We start from the raw sequence: 13,737 nt of genomic DNA, 5'->3' as shown, positions 1-13,737 counted from the left end.
CCCGTCCTCGGCGGCCTCCACGGCCCTGTCACCTCACAAGCGGCAGGCGCTATGCTGGCTGCCGCTCTCCCCGCACACGCCCGCGAAGGACGACGAGCAGCCAGCGCGCCGACAGAAGCACGGAACGGCCCCTCTTCCCGGGAGCTCCTGCGCAGCTGGGGAGAGCCCTCGGTCACGATGCCACGGAAGGCGCTTGGGGGCGCCGGCAGGCCCCGCGGGGGCCGCTCCCCTCCCAGCGTCACGAACCCTGCACTCCGACGGCTCCGCCGCCCCGCGCCCCGACCCCGGCTGTGCTCCCATGGGGCCCTCGGCTTCCCGCCCCCACCCGCCGAAACTGCTGCCCCGGGCGGGTCCCCTGCGGCGACAGAAACTCTTCCCACACTATCACCTTTAAAGGCAGCGGAGCAGAAAATCAAAATGAGGTGGAGACGGGCACGGAGCCTCAGCCCACTGCTAACGGCGTCCTACGAGCCGCAGCCAGGAGCTTCCACGTTGGCGGAAAAGGAACGGTGAAGAGGAGGCCGGCTGTCCTGGTAACGACGCGGATGCGGAGTCTGGAGAACGCACGCTTCGTGGCTGGCTCCACACGGCTGCCCCAGCCCCTGCAGCCACGCACGCCTGCCCGGGGTCGGGCACCTCCCGGCCACACTGTAGCCGGACGCACACTCCTGCGGCTTCACGCACGGGCACCCACGTCCCAGGCGGAGCGCCCCCCGGGTGCGGCATCAGCAGACCGCAGGCGGCCACACCAGCACGAAGCTGCTTCGGCATCCAGGAGGGTGTCCGAAAGACGTAAGCATGGGCTCCTGGCTGTCCCACAAGCAGCCGGGGCCCTCTGCGCCCACAGACACCCGTGCCGCTCAGGAACCACCCATCGCCAGCCAAGAACGGGCCCCGCTCAGTATTTGAGGGCGATGCGGCAGTAAGACAGGCTCCTGCTGGCCACGCAGCCCTGGGGAGCGAGGGCATCCGATGACTGGCAGCCGCAGAGGAGTGCAGAGGCGCTGGGTGGAGCAGAGGGCAGGCGGACACACTCCCACGTACAGAGTGTCTGTCGAAGGCAGCCACGGAATCCCATGGGAGTCCACCGCACCACACTCACTAAGTACACAGTGGGGGAGAAGGCAGCTTCTTGGAGACTGGCTGGGCCTGCCTGAGTCAGAGACGGGACACACAGACCCTGCCCCGGACTAAGAGTGAGAGGCTGCCTACGGGGACGCAGAGCACACAGCCAGCCAGCGTCCATTGTGGGGGACGGGGGGGGACTGCGGGCCATCTGGACTGCAGGGGACACGGGCGGGGGGGCTGCCGTTTCGGGCACGGCAGAAGCAAGCGGTCTGTGAGCTCGTGCTGGACCCCGGTCCCGGCCCCTGTGGAGACTTCAAGCAAACAGGTACTTCCCGGACCTGAAGGACAAGGTGTCCGCTACGAAAGAAGTCAGTGTTGCAGGATGAAAGCCCAGATCTCGTTACCAAAGGAGAGAACTGTTAGAGCAAGTGAACACAATTAGCCGGTCTCCGTGCCTAGTCAGCTGGGGGTCAGAAGGAAGCACGTCGCTCCTGAGTCTACGGTTCAGAGAGCATTTCTGAAAATGGGAAAAGTGACGGGAGGCGGACACGCACACCTGCAAGGGCCCTGAGGAAGTTGGTGGTGGGGGTGTCCGGGCCTGGTGCCCGGTGAGAGGGCGTGAGCCGAGAATCTGTGCCGGGCAGCCACAGCCACACGCCGAGCAGCCACAGCGGGTGGACAGCGCCGCCCGCTCGCCTGGCCTTTGGGAGACGCTCCCTGAAGAGCGATGCGTCTGCACAGAGCACTCAGCAGGTGGAGACAGAAGGAAGCCAGCGTGGCCGCTCTGGGGTGACAGGGGGACTGTGAGCCTTGCTGTTAGGAGCTCATCGGACACGTACGTCATCAGGCCCAGGGGCCCAACGTGAAGCCAGGAAGCCGGGCCAGCAGAGACAAAAGCGCACTGGCACCCGTTCGATCGCTTGCACGAGACACGAAAGCACGCGGTCTGCAGCCTCTGCAGGGGGACTTCCGCAGGACGTCCCGAAACAAAACAGTGACCCATAAGACACTGGCCACTATCACTTAGCCTCCAAATGTCCGGTCCTAAGAGCACCACCATGTGAACAATAACGGACAGGCAGACGAGTACATGATCAGAGCCCCGACCAGCACACCTTGGTGGCCAACCCACGGGCCCGGTCTCAGGAGCCTTGCGATAGCTCCTCGTTGGAAGCTCACAGGGCACCCCTCTCAGGCCCGGCCCCTGCCCTCTCCAGGAGCTTTACACTCTCGCTCAAGAACTTGGCTTTCCTACCCACCACCCTGGGTCTGGTCGACCTCTTCGTTCCCTGAGGCGATGGTACCAAGAACTCCGGCCCCGAGGGACAGGAAGCTCTAGCATGTCTGGCCTTGTCCCTGTCCTTACTGGCCTAAACCCGTCCCAGGAACAAGCAGGAGGGCTGCTGGGGAGAGGGGCAGCTGCCGGGGGACTGTTCCTGTGAATCTCCTTGTGCAGCGGGCAGCGTCGGGACGCGTTCACAGACAGTGCTCATGCAAAGGGCCGGGGGCCGGGGGCATCTCAAGGGCTCACAGAGAGGCCAGAGAACACGAAGAGTAGCAGGACGGGCCCAGCCAAGAGGGCGGCGAGGGACGGCTCCTTTGCGGCGCATTCCCCCGAAACATGGTAAGTAAGAGTTCTACTTACTGCTCCGAGCATGATTCTGAAAATCAGCCACCGAAAGCCCCACAGCACGATTCGGGATGGGGGGGTTCCCGTGGGCAGTCGAGACAGACTCCAAAGAGGGCACAGGAAAACCCCCAGGAACCCCGTCTCCAGCAGCTGGGCCTCCCGTCCTGCAGCGAGGCAGAAAGAACACAAAGAGCCACGTTAGCATCAGCCGTTCTCCAGAGCAGCGAGTCACCAAACTCCGTTCAACTTACGTGGTCCCTGAACCACAGGGGGTATGACGACGTGTCGGGCCAGATGACCTGACGGGAGGGTCTGCCCGGTCTGCGCTGGGGGAGGGGGAAGCCAGAGGGAGACACGGGTCCGTGGTCAGGGGCCCCAGCTCCACCTTGGGACGCGAGGGTGCGAGCCGGAAGCCCTGCGACCAGTGCGCACACAGCGGCGGGCGGCGGCTCCGTGTTCTCACAGGCATGCCCGGACCTGGGACCTGAAGCAGGTCTCAGGCTGCCGTCCCTTGGCCTTTCTGCACGCTGCCTATGCCCCCTTGGAGCTCATTTTGCTGAAAAACCTCATGCAGCAGGAAAGCTACTTTACACAGGGTCCATGCACTACAGTCCCATTCACAGAACGCTCTAGAATGAGCGAAACTGATACAGGAGAAACGGAAACCTAGCCTCCAGGGTGACACCCGGCGGGGGTGAGCGGCAGGGAGTGCCTGGGCCAAAACTCATCAGAGACAGCCGGAGGTCTGTGCATTTCACTGTCAATTTCTTCCCGAAACAAAACAGCCAGCAGACAAACTTAACTGAGTTCTGGACCTGAGTTTTACGGCCGGACAGCTCTTGGGGTCTGCAACCTGGGTTGACACGCACAGAAGGTTAGGGCGTGGGACGGGGTGACGTCACAGAGCGGACACCCAGCGCGGCCCTGGTGGTGGGTTTGCGGGTCTCACTGTGCCCCCCCTTGAAACTCTGTAGTTTGACACTTTCATAACAAAGTGGGGGGTTCCCGTTTACTCTCGTGTCTTCGGGGATTTCTGAAGTCCCAGTTCCAAACCCGCTCCTCTGCGGGAGAGGTCGTGCTGCTGCGAGGCACTGGCCAGCACGCACCCTGCCTCCATCCAGAGGGGCTTCCGGAAGCGGGCAGAAGCCTGCGCAGTGCTGGGGTTGGGAGGTGCCCTCAGGAGCAGGGACGGGGGGTGGCAGCTGCGGCCAGGAAGGGGGCACTCATGCCCCGCTCCGTGGCGACCCGGTGAGTGGCGTCCACCTGCCCTGAGCGCCGGGAGGCCCGACTCCTGCCCGAGCTCTGAGAGGGACAAAGCAGGAAGGCTCAGCACTCAGTCTGTTTCGGGGATTCCAGACTCGGAGCACCGGGGTCAAGGTTCTCTTCTCGTTCACGTCGCTGGGAGACCTTGCTTTACAACTTGCTGCAAACTCCCTTTCGAGCAGGAAGAAACGGACTTTGTTCCTTGTGACAGTTTCTCCAGTTTTGTCTCGAGAGAGGGCTGTGGTCAACTTCGGGCTCGCTTCACGCGGACTGTGTTTCCCAAGCCACGTGCCTTCCTGCCCCGGGGATGCCACAGAAGGCGGAAGGGACCGGGCGCTGCGGCGTGCTTCCCCGGGGGCGCTTCTGCTCGCTGAGAGACCTCTCAGGCCTGCCGCCCGCCCCAGGCCCTCCGCCCAGGCGCGAGAGCGTGAGGAAGCCGAGCGGCCCCGCAGCACGGGGCAGCGGCCTGGCGAGCCACAGAAACGGGCGGGTGGGGCGTCCGCCCAGAACCCCGCGGGCAGGGGCAGGGCACGCTTGCTCGGTCCCCCAGTGCAAGGCTGGTCCTGCCCGTGCCCACGGGAAAGGCCTCGCAGACGCGGGCGCGGAGCGTTCCCCAGAGCACAGGCCCGCCTTCCCTAATTGCCGCCGCACTCCACACAGACGCGCTGAGCGGAATTTTAACGCGCTGCTTGAGTGACACCAGTCAAAGTGATGTGCAAATGGGGGAGCCCAGAGGCCCACTCAAGTGCCAGCAAGCGGGTGATGGGGCGGGCGAGGGACACACGGCCGCCTCGGGGACTCACGTGGACTGGCAGGGGTCAGCCGCCCTCCTGCTTCCTGTGAACCTGCTGGAACCTTCCTTACTTTGCTGGCGTGTTCAGGGACAGCGGAGACACCCAAGCCCCTCGCCACCCCCTCCCATCCGGCTGGAGCCACCAGGTCACTGGCCGCCGGCCCCTGGGCCACGAGCGCTCGCCGACACCGCTGGGGTGGATCAGGTCGCTGGCAGAGCCCCCCGCTTCTGTGGATCCTGTCAAGTCTGAGCAGACGGGGCTGCGGCACAAGGACAGCACTCTTCTCGCCCAGTGCGGTGGGCAGACGTCCCCAGAAGCCAGATGCCCGGACGGCTGGCTTCCCGCAGCCCCGTGGCCGGGTGCAGAGGACGGCCCGGCCCGTGCTCGCCGGGGGCCCCATGACGCGGTGCTCCCCGCCGTAAGCGCTGAACGCCACCCGCACACCCCACGGCAGCCTCGCCTGCAGCTCCAAGTCCCCGGGAGGGCGCCTCCCCCTGTACTCAGACCCTTGTCCGCACGGGAGACCGCAGAGGCTCCTGCATGGCTGTGCCCACGCCCGCTGACGGGGCTTAGCTGGCTGGGCGTCTGACTCCACTGCGGCTCATGTTAGGAGCTCAGGGTCGTGGGATGGAGCCGGCAGAGTCCATTTGGGATTCTGTCTCTTCCTCTGCACGCCCCCCCCCCCCCCAACTAACTTTCTCTCTCACAAAGTCTTTCAGAAAAACATTTCGCTTCCACGGTGACCCTAGAAGGCTCCGACCCCTCGGGTGTCTCTCAGGGATGCAGCCGATGCGTGGTCCCGCACGGCTCTGGGGGCATGGCTGGCTGACGTCCTCTAGGAAGCCACAAAGCCCGAGGTCCAGGCAGCTGCCTGTTTCTGGAACGGCCACTTCCAGAAACCGACTGGCTTATTTGCAATAGTGTAGACAAGCGGTGAACAGGCCACACTTGGGAAGCTTCCACGTGAACTGGGGGGAAGTCCTCCATCTCAGAGATGCGGGGTCAGCACTCTTGACCCTGACCTTGGACCGTGACCGCCGGAGCAGCTGTCGGCCGGCGGGCAGCTCCCAAGCTATGTTAGCCCCTCGGGCATGTCCCCAAATAGGCAGTGGGACAAGGGCCAAGCCACACTCAGAGAGGCTGCAGGGGCTCCCCCCGGTGCTGCCGCTGGGACCATGAGCCCCGACGCAGCTCTGCAGAGCTCGGGGCCGACCACCACTGTTCACGTCCTCCAGGTCAGAGGGTGGCCACAGCCCAAAGCCCTGTCGTCGGTGGATGGCTCATGGGGCTGGGGCCGGTGGGGGTGCTGCTCTCCGGGCTGGTGCCGTTGAGCTAGCACTTCACACTGTGGGGCGCACGCCCTTGTCTGCCAGGCCGCTGCGGGGAGCCTGAGGAAAGACCCCACGAAACGTGCTCCACGCGGATGCTCAGCACGCACAGCACAGGGCCTCGGTCTGTGGGCCCGCGTCTTGTGCCGCCGGCTCAGCTCGGGGACCCGCTCTCGAAATAAAACCAGCGTACCAGTGGCGCTGAGCTTTCTGCCCTACTTGGGGACACGTGGAGCGTGAAGGCGCTCTTCTGTTAAACACCCGGAGAACCCAGCGCCCACAGGCCCGACCTGTGCCTGCTGACCGGGGAGCGGCCGAGGGCACGGGGCCTGGCCGCCTCTCCGGGGTCTGTCCGCTCGTGGTGGGACGCAGACAGGCTCTGGCCGGCGAGGGGCCCGCGGGACCAGTCGAGGTCCCACGCGGCACAAGCGCAGCCGTTCTGAGCCTGGAGAAAGACCTGGTCGAGTCTTCAGACGGCCACGCGGAGAGACGGTACCGGCGAGGGCTCGTCACCTTCCCGAAAGTTGTTACGGTTACTTAGAATACCGGAGCGTGGCACCTACAGATCCTGCAAGAGTGACAGCTGCCGTCCACAGGAGGGAGGGGCAGGAAACCCATTAGCCTCGGGCGAGAAACCGGGAAGAGGCAGAGAGATGCCCCCCCTCTGACGGGCTGTCACTCCTGCACGGCGCCCCCCCCCCCCCCCAGCGGCCGCCCGGGGCTCCCAGCGGCACCCGGAGCACGCGCGGCTCTTCTACGCCACGTTCTCCACCTTCTGGGTCCTCCGCCAGGGTGGGGAGTGATGAAGCAGCGACGCAAGGGGCCCTTTCCACGGTGTGGGGGCGACAGAGTGCCCCGCACGGTTCTGGGGTTACCATGTCTCTCACGGGGACCAACGCCTTCACCCCTGCAAACCTTATCACCCCTGCAGACATCCCCCTGCCGTGGCAACCAGCCAGGCCAGCATGCGTCACACGTGTCTGCAGGAAGGACCGTTGGAGGGGCCTGGCCTCGGCGACCCCTTTAGGCCACTGGAATGGCTTGTAGAGCTGACCGACCTCGCCCTAAGGGTACAGACTGGGGACGGTCCTTTGTCCTTGAGCTGGCCTGCACTCTTGCCGGCCCCGCCCTGGCCGGGCTACAGCCGGGCCTCCCCAGGAACCCCCAGAACCAGCAGGAGCCGAGGAGGGGAAAGCGGCCTGAGAGGCCCTGCTCTGGCTGTTAGTCCAGGAGACGGAGCCTGGTTTCTGGAAGGAGAGGCGAGCCGGGGACCCCACGTTTCAGAGGCAGGGTTTAAGTCCGGTCGTGAACAGATGGTGAGCAGGAGTGAATTTTCCAGCAAGCGGGTACTTTCGGAAGGGTCAGTTAAAGGCTCCGTGCTTTAAATAAAACCACTTTAAACTGCATGCTCCCAGTTACGACTCGTTCAGAGAATTGCTGATCTGTTGTGAGGATGTCCTTGGGCGCTGCAGGGAACAGGAAGTGACCTCCGTAACCTGCACACCCACACAGCGACCCCCGTCCACTGCACTTTGTCACGGTGCTGGTTAATGCGCAGTTACCATGGCAACCAGACTTCCTAGCCCCAGGCGTCCCCTGCCGCTCCGATCTGTGCAGGTATCAGCAGCTAGCCCGAAAACAAAACTCAGTAATGACCTCCGCTAGCTTTACTGGTTTTGGATAAATATGAAAATGCTTCCTGTCCACGGAAATTAGATCTAGCAACAGAGATTTCTCAGGATTAATATATTCTAAATAGCTAACGTGCATCAGGCTGAAGGGCACGACACATTACCATTCCTTTGTCTCGTTTCCTTCCTGCGCCTGGAAACTAGCCGGAGCCTGTCTCAGCAGCCCGTCAGGATCTGAAGCCGCACGGGTCACGCCGTCGGGGCAGCCGCCGCAGGGATGCTCCGGGTCTCCTGTGCCCCGGGAGACGCGTCTGCTGAGACACACCCTGTGTCCGCGGGCCTCGTGCAGTGGAGGGAGCGCCCGCCTGCATGCACACCGGGCCCTGCTTTCGCCCTCCACTGTTCCCGATCTTCCACTCGCTCAGTGCAAACGGTTTCTGTGCGTCCCCGAAGCCGCTGAGGGGTGCACCCTGGTCACCAAAGGACGGCAGGCCTGGCGGGTGCACGAGGCCGGCACGTCCAGTCACTGTACACACGTGCAAATGCGTCAGGAGCCACGCGAGGGTCCGCTCTTCTGAACAGCAGGAAGGAGTCCCGGACGTCTCTGGCCGGTGTGTGCCCAGGTCCGAGGTCGGGCGGCACTGCAGACTCAGCGCCCCAGACACGGTCTCCCCTGGGGTCACTGCACTGGGCACAGCGGCGCTCCCCCCTCCCACACGCAGCAGGACCGGCCTCGCTCCCGGTGAGAGGGAGAGGTTTCCGGCGGCTCTGGGTCTGGAAGCCGGGGCGGCCACCGAGGCGCGGCCCACCCCAGAGCCCCCTCTGGGCAGCGTGTACGTTTCACGGGGCCACGAGAGGAGAGGCGGGCGTCAGGCACAGAACGAGGATGCCGCGGGCACTGCCGGCGGCCAGTGTTGCTCCCAGGTTGTGCGCACAGAAGCCCGGAGACGGTCTGGTGGGGGGAAGGGCCAGTGATGTCCTCAGGCACCACGTCCCTGAGGCCATCAGGGCAGGTTTCCAGAAACGCTTTTAGTTCTTGGAAGGGTCAGTGTACGACGGAGGAGGGGCTTCAGCTAAGCCAGCTGACGCGGATCACCAGAGGGAAACAGCATGCGAGTGACCCACAGGCCCGGCACGGAGAGGGCGAAGCTCGCCGGCGCCCCACGGACGCCCCCCCCACCCCTCCGCTCTAGCCCGGATCTCCTCCCTCGCTGGAGGCCAGGCCCACCTTAGGTCTCTGCCCCCACTGCCCGTTCCTGGCCGCTCTGGTCAAGTCTCTGCTGAGATGCCGCCTTTTCAGGATGTAAAATTTACGACTGGGCCTCAGCGTGTCCCAGCACGGCCTCCCGACCGACGCGCTCGCCGTGCCCCGACTGCATGTCACGCACCTCCCGCCTCCACTCGCGCTGCGCCCGGCACGCAAGCTCCGCAACACGTGGCGGGCACACGGCTAAGTGTCTTCCAGGCGCGGAGGGAAACACGCCCGTGAGGCATGGACAGACAGGGAAACTGCACAGAGAAACAACTACAAAAAAACCACCCGACAAATTCTAGAACTAGAAAAGAAAATATCTGAAATGAAAATTTTACTCTCTCGATGAACGCAGTGACAGCTGCGAGCACAGAGAACAAAAAGGTAGTGACCGTGAAAATAGTCCAACTGAAGCTATTCAACTTGAATAACAGATTTTTTTCCCCTAAGATTTATTTTAGCACACGAGCAGGGGAGGGGCAGAGGGATGGGGGAAGCAGGCTCCCCGCTGAGCAGGGAACCTGACGTGGGGCTCGATCCTGGGACCGAGATCACGACCTGAGCTGAAACCAAGGGTAAGACGCTGAACCGACTGACCTAGATTTTTTTTTAAAGACTGAGTCACAAAAGAACAGACCCTCAGGAAGTGGGGGAACACCATCAGACGGCCCTACATACACATAACTGGAACCTTGGAGAGAAAAGGGCAGAAAAAACCCTGAAAACATATTGGCAAAAGTTACTCAAATTTGGTAAAAGACATAGAAGTTGCAGATGCAGGAGCCTCAGGGAACCACGAGACGGCGTCCAAAAAATGCCACACAGACTCAGACTGCATCAACCAGAGACAAACCCTCCCCGCCGTCGGAGAAGAACTCGGCGCTACGTCTGGAGGAGTGACCGGATGAGTGACAGCTGCCTTCCTGCCGGTCACCGGCGGCGAGCAGACCGTGGACCGAATGCGGTCCCTTCCACCTCCCGCAACTGTGCTCCGAGACCAGAACCGAGAACCCACACGCTTCCACACGGCAAGGACCCAGACCGTCCGCTGAGACACTCAAGGGTTTTCGGAGGACAGGAAGCACGCGAGCAGCCCAGCACAAGTGAGAGGAGAAGGCATTCGCGTCCCTCGCAGGACAGGCCAGCTGCCTGGGAGTACAGGACACAGTCTCACAAAACGTCACTACGAAGAACAACGCAGCCTACAAGAAAGCAGGAGACGGTTCCCCACCGTCAGCCACCGAAGACCTGCTTTCATTTGGGTCATTTTGATTTCATTTCTCAGACATTCCCTGTTAACGATGGCCCTTCCCCACAGGCCACCAAAATCAAGGATCCCCAGTGGGGCACGGACAGGCACACTGTCTGCAGAGAGTTCTGGAAAGGGGCTGAGAAGCCAGGCACAGAGCAGACCTGCCCTCCTCGCGGAGCGCAGGGCGCAGACAGGCCCCTCCCAACAGATAAGGTCCTGCCTCCGCATACGCGGGAGTGACGGGAACCTTCTACATCCTGACGGCAAACACACACAGGTGTGTGCATCTGCCAAACTCTAAACCTGTGGACTTCGATCTGCGCGTCCTACGGGGTGTGAACTCTGTCAGGGACAACGCTCCGGTCTAGCCAACGAGCAGCGCGCTGAAGTTAATGACCAGGGCAAGTACGTGGGTCATACGCCACGGACTCCGACACGCATCAAAAACGGATTGACAGGGGCGCCTGGGTGGCTCCGTGGGTTAAAGCCTCTGCCTTCGGCTCAGGTCATGATCCCAGGGTCCTGGGATCGAGCCCCGCATCGGGCTCCCTGCTCAGTGGGGAGCCTGCTTCCTCCTCTCTCTCTGCCTGCCTCTCTGCCTACTTGTGATCTGTCAGATAAATATTAAAAAAAACAACACGGATTGACAGAAGGACAGAGAGATGACGAGATCAGCCAAATAAAGGGAAAAGCTAGTAACATGTGAACTCTGGAAGCTAGACGGTCCATGTACGGGTTTTTACACAATCCTTTAAGCTCTTCTGGCATGTTTGAAATTTTTCATGACATGATTTAAAACGTCCTATGCAACACTTATTCTTAGCCACTGTAAAAATAAGAAGAAAGTTCTAAGACTTGACATAGAAAAAAATACGATTGCCTACACAGAAAGTTAAAAAAAAATCTACAGAAAATGAGCTCAACTATCAAGAGGCACTCGCAGCAACTGCAAATGACATGAAAGGAACCCTACAGGGCACTTGGGGACCAGTGATTCTCCGGAAGGTTGACAAGGGAAAGATTAAGTGTTCTATCTTGAGTTTTCCAGAGAAGCTGGGTTTCAAGCGACCAAGGAGTTGAAGAAGGAAAGTTGATTCAATTAAAAAAAAAAAAAATCGCAGAGAAATGCCAGCAGAATGACAGAATGAGAGCGTGTGCCCTGGGCGGGCCCTGAGGGTCTGAGTCCAGACACTCGGCACCATCTTGGCCGGGCCTTCCGGTGCTGCTGACAGAGAGCTTTCTGGAAATGGATTGGGTTGGTAACAGCTGGCCCCTCGCTGATCTCACCATCGCAGAGAGGGAGGGAAGGTAGCCCGTGCTTTCCGACCGACGGCAAGAGAAGTCCCGCACCCACGAGGCACCCCACTCCGATGCCGCCTGGAGCCAGCGGCTAGCCCACCAGTGACGGGCAGGGGACGGCAGGGCTGGAGGCGGTCAGCCGCTCGCAGAATCCTGTCTGGGTGCCCGGGGGCCGCGGGGGAGGCCTCGACGGCTATGGGAACACACCGCGGCCTCCTCCGGACACAGCAACCGCACACGAGGCAGCCGGCAACGCTGGAACCTGCTGGAACCCCTGCGACATTTCCGAGGTGCTGCGGTAGGGGGCTGCGCCAGGGGGCGCGTCCCTGAGCACCACGGCCTGCGGTCCGCTCCAGCCGGTGCGGCAGACCCTCGCCACACACTCCCGGAGTCACGTAACCCTAAGTTCGGTGAGCAGGGCCTTCTCCCATCCGCTGGGACATCTAGAACTGACTGCCAGCCTGTGAAATGCAGGGTTTTAAACTGCCATTTGTTCTAGAAGCCAAGCTTACAGTGAGTATGGGAATAAGTCTTTTAAGAAGATATTCAGAAGGAAAGCCATTAAACGTTATAGAGAGACACAAGATTTTTACAAACGCCAGCAGAGCGCGCGTGTTTTCCAGAAGAGGACAGCAGCAGAGCCGCTGAAAGCCAGGGCTCCGGGAGGGCGGCGAGGCTAGCCGAACTCTTCAGGCGAAGCTCTAACGGCGGTTTCGTCGCCCCGTCCTCTGTCCGAGGGGCCGGCTTCCCGAAGGAGGTGAGGAGCTGGAGGCAGACGGGGGCCTGAGGGCCGGCGGCGTGCTGGTGGGGAGAGCGCCGCCCCCGGAAACCAGCAGACTGCGGCCGCGCAGCCGACACACGCCAGCGTGCAGGGCCCGAGGGAAGGAGAGGGACGATCCAGGGTCCTGGTGTCTCGCAGCCGCGTTTGCTAAGACTGAGGGTTCTGTTCCCGTTTGGTGACGGCGTAAGAGGGGGCATCCTGCTCCCAAACCGTGGAGCTCGTACGGACACAGAAGCCCCCCCGCTGCTCACACCCACACCAGACATGCCCCGTCACTATTTTCCTTGGGGATTAGGACAATACTTGCTGATTTTGGCACCATCAGAAGGGAAAAAGGGACAAGAACTGTCCATTTATGGACGCTCAGCTGACGGTCTCAGTCTGGGTCTTGAAGCCAAGTGACCAAATGGCGGGCGTGAGGGCTGCGTGAGGGTATGTTCTAAGTGGCAGGCGCTGACCTTGCCACGCTGTGGGAACGGGTACTGTGCCCGGGCAGCCTGGGCCCAGACGCCAAGTGAGAGCCTGAGTCAACACAACCACGTACATGCTTAGAATTTAGGAAGGGGCCGAGCTGTGGGAGTCCAGAAGCTTCTGAGGCCCGGAGAGCCACTTGGCGTGCTGAGAATCACAGCTTCCTGTCTCCTGAGTCATAGCTTTCATCCCCAAGCCCTGGGCCTTTCTTGAGGCAGATCACACAGCTCTTAACTCAGACGGAAGGGGCTTTCTTGCCATCAAAAACCACAAAACCAGAAACACGGCACAGACAGAGTGGGCAGATCAGTAAAGTCACTAGGCTGGAAGAAGCATCGAGGGCCACACTGAGCACGGCCCCTGTTCTGTGGACTGCCCTTGCAGATCCCAGGCACCAAATCCTTTCCTCAGGCTCACGCCCACTGCTGGGCTCCTTCAGTGGCTCCAGCAGACCATCGCCCTGCCTTACCAGCCCCTCCCACGCTAACCTAGATGCTGCTTCCTAGATGAGCACTCTTTGGACCCTCAGCCCTCTCCACGCACAACCTGGAGAGGGAGCGCTCCCACACACCACCTGCAGGGCACCGGGGGGGGGGGGGTTCTCTCCATGCACCACCTGCGGGCTCTCTCCACGCACCCTCTGGGGGAACCCTCTCCACATACCACCTGTGGGGCACCTGTGGGCTCTCTCCATGTACCACCGGGGGAGGGTCTCTCTACGTACCACCTGGGGGGGGGGGATGTCTCTATGCACCATCTGCAAGATATCTGGGGGCCTCTCCCCACCTACCACCGGAGGGGTCTCTCTCCACACACCCCCTGGGGGGACCCTCTCCATGTACCACCTGCAGGGCACCTGGGGAGTTCTCTTCACGCACGACCTCATGGGGGGGCTCTCTCCACATACCACCTGAGGGGCACCTGGGGGCTCTCTCCATGCACCACCTGGGGGGGCTCTCTCCATGCAC

At 61.9% G+C, this 13,737-nt stretch overlaps 1 protein-coding gene across 3 annotated transcripts in view; it reads right to left on the bottom strand.

The window, feature by feature from the left end:
* Window positions 1-13,737, bottom strand: part of LMF1 (lipase maturation factor 1) — a 73,270-nt gene that overhangs the window by 30,467 nt on the left and 29,066 nt on the right. For all 3 annotated transcript variants that reach the window (XM_045993458.1, XM_045993457.1, XM_045993459.1), the window contains exon 4: window positions 2,714-2,862. In XM_045993458.1, the coding sequence (XP_045849414.1) occupies window positions 2,714-2,862 (149 nt within the window). The remainder of the gene's footprint in view (window positions 1-2,713; window positions 2,863-13,737) is intronic.

The sequence above is a fragment of the Meles meles genome, chromosome 21 (genome assembly GCF_922984935.1).
Source record: "Meles meles chromosome 21, mMelMel3.1 paternal haplotype, whole genome shotgun sequence".
NCBI lineage: Eukaryota > Metazoa > Chordata > Mammalia > Carnivora > Mustelidae > Meles > Meles meles.
This window is presented reverse-complemented; position numbering and strand designations above follow the sequence as displayed.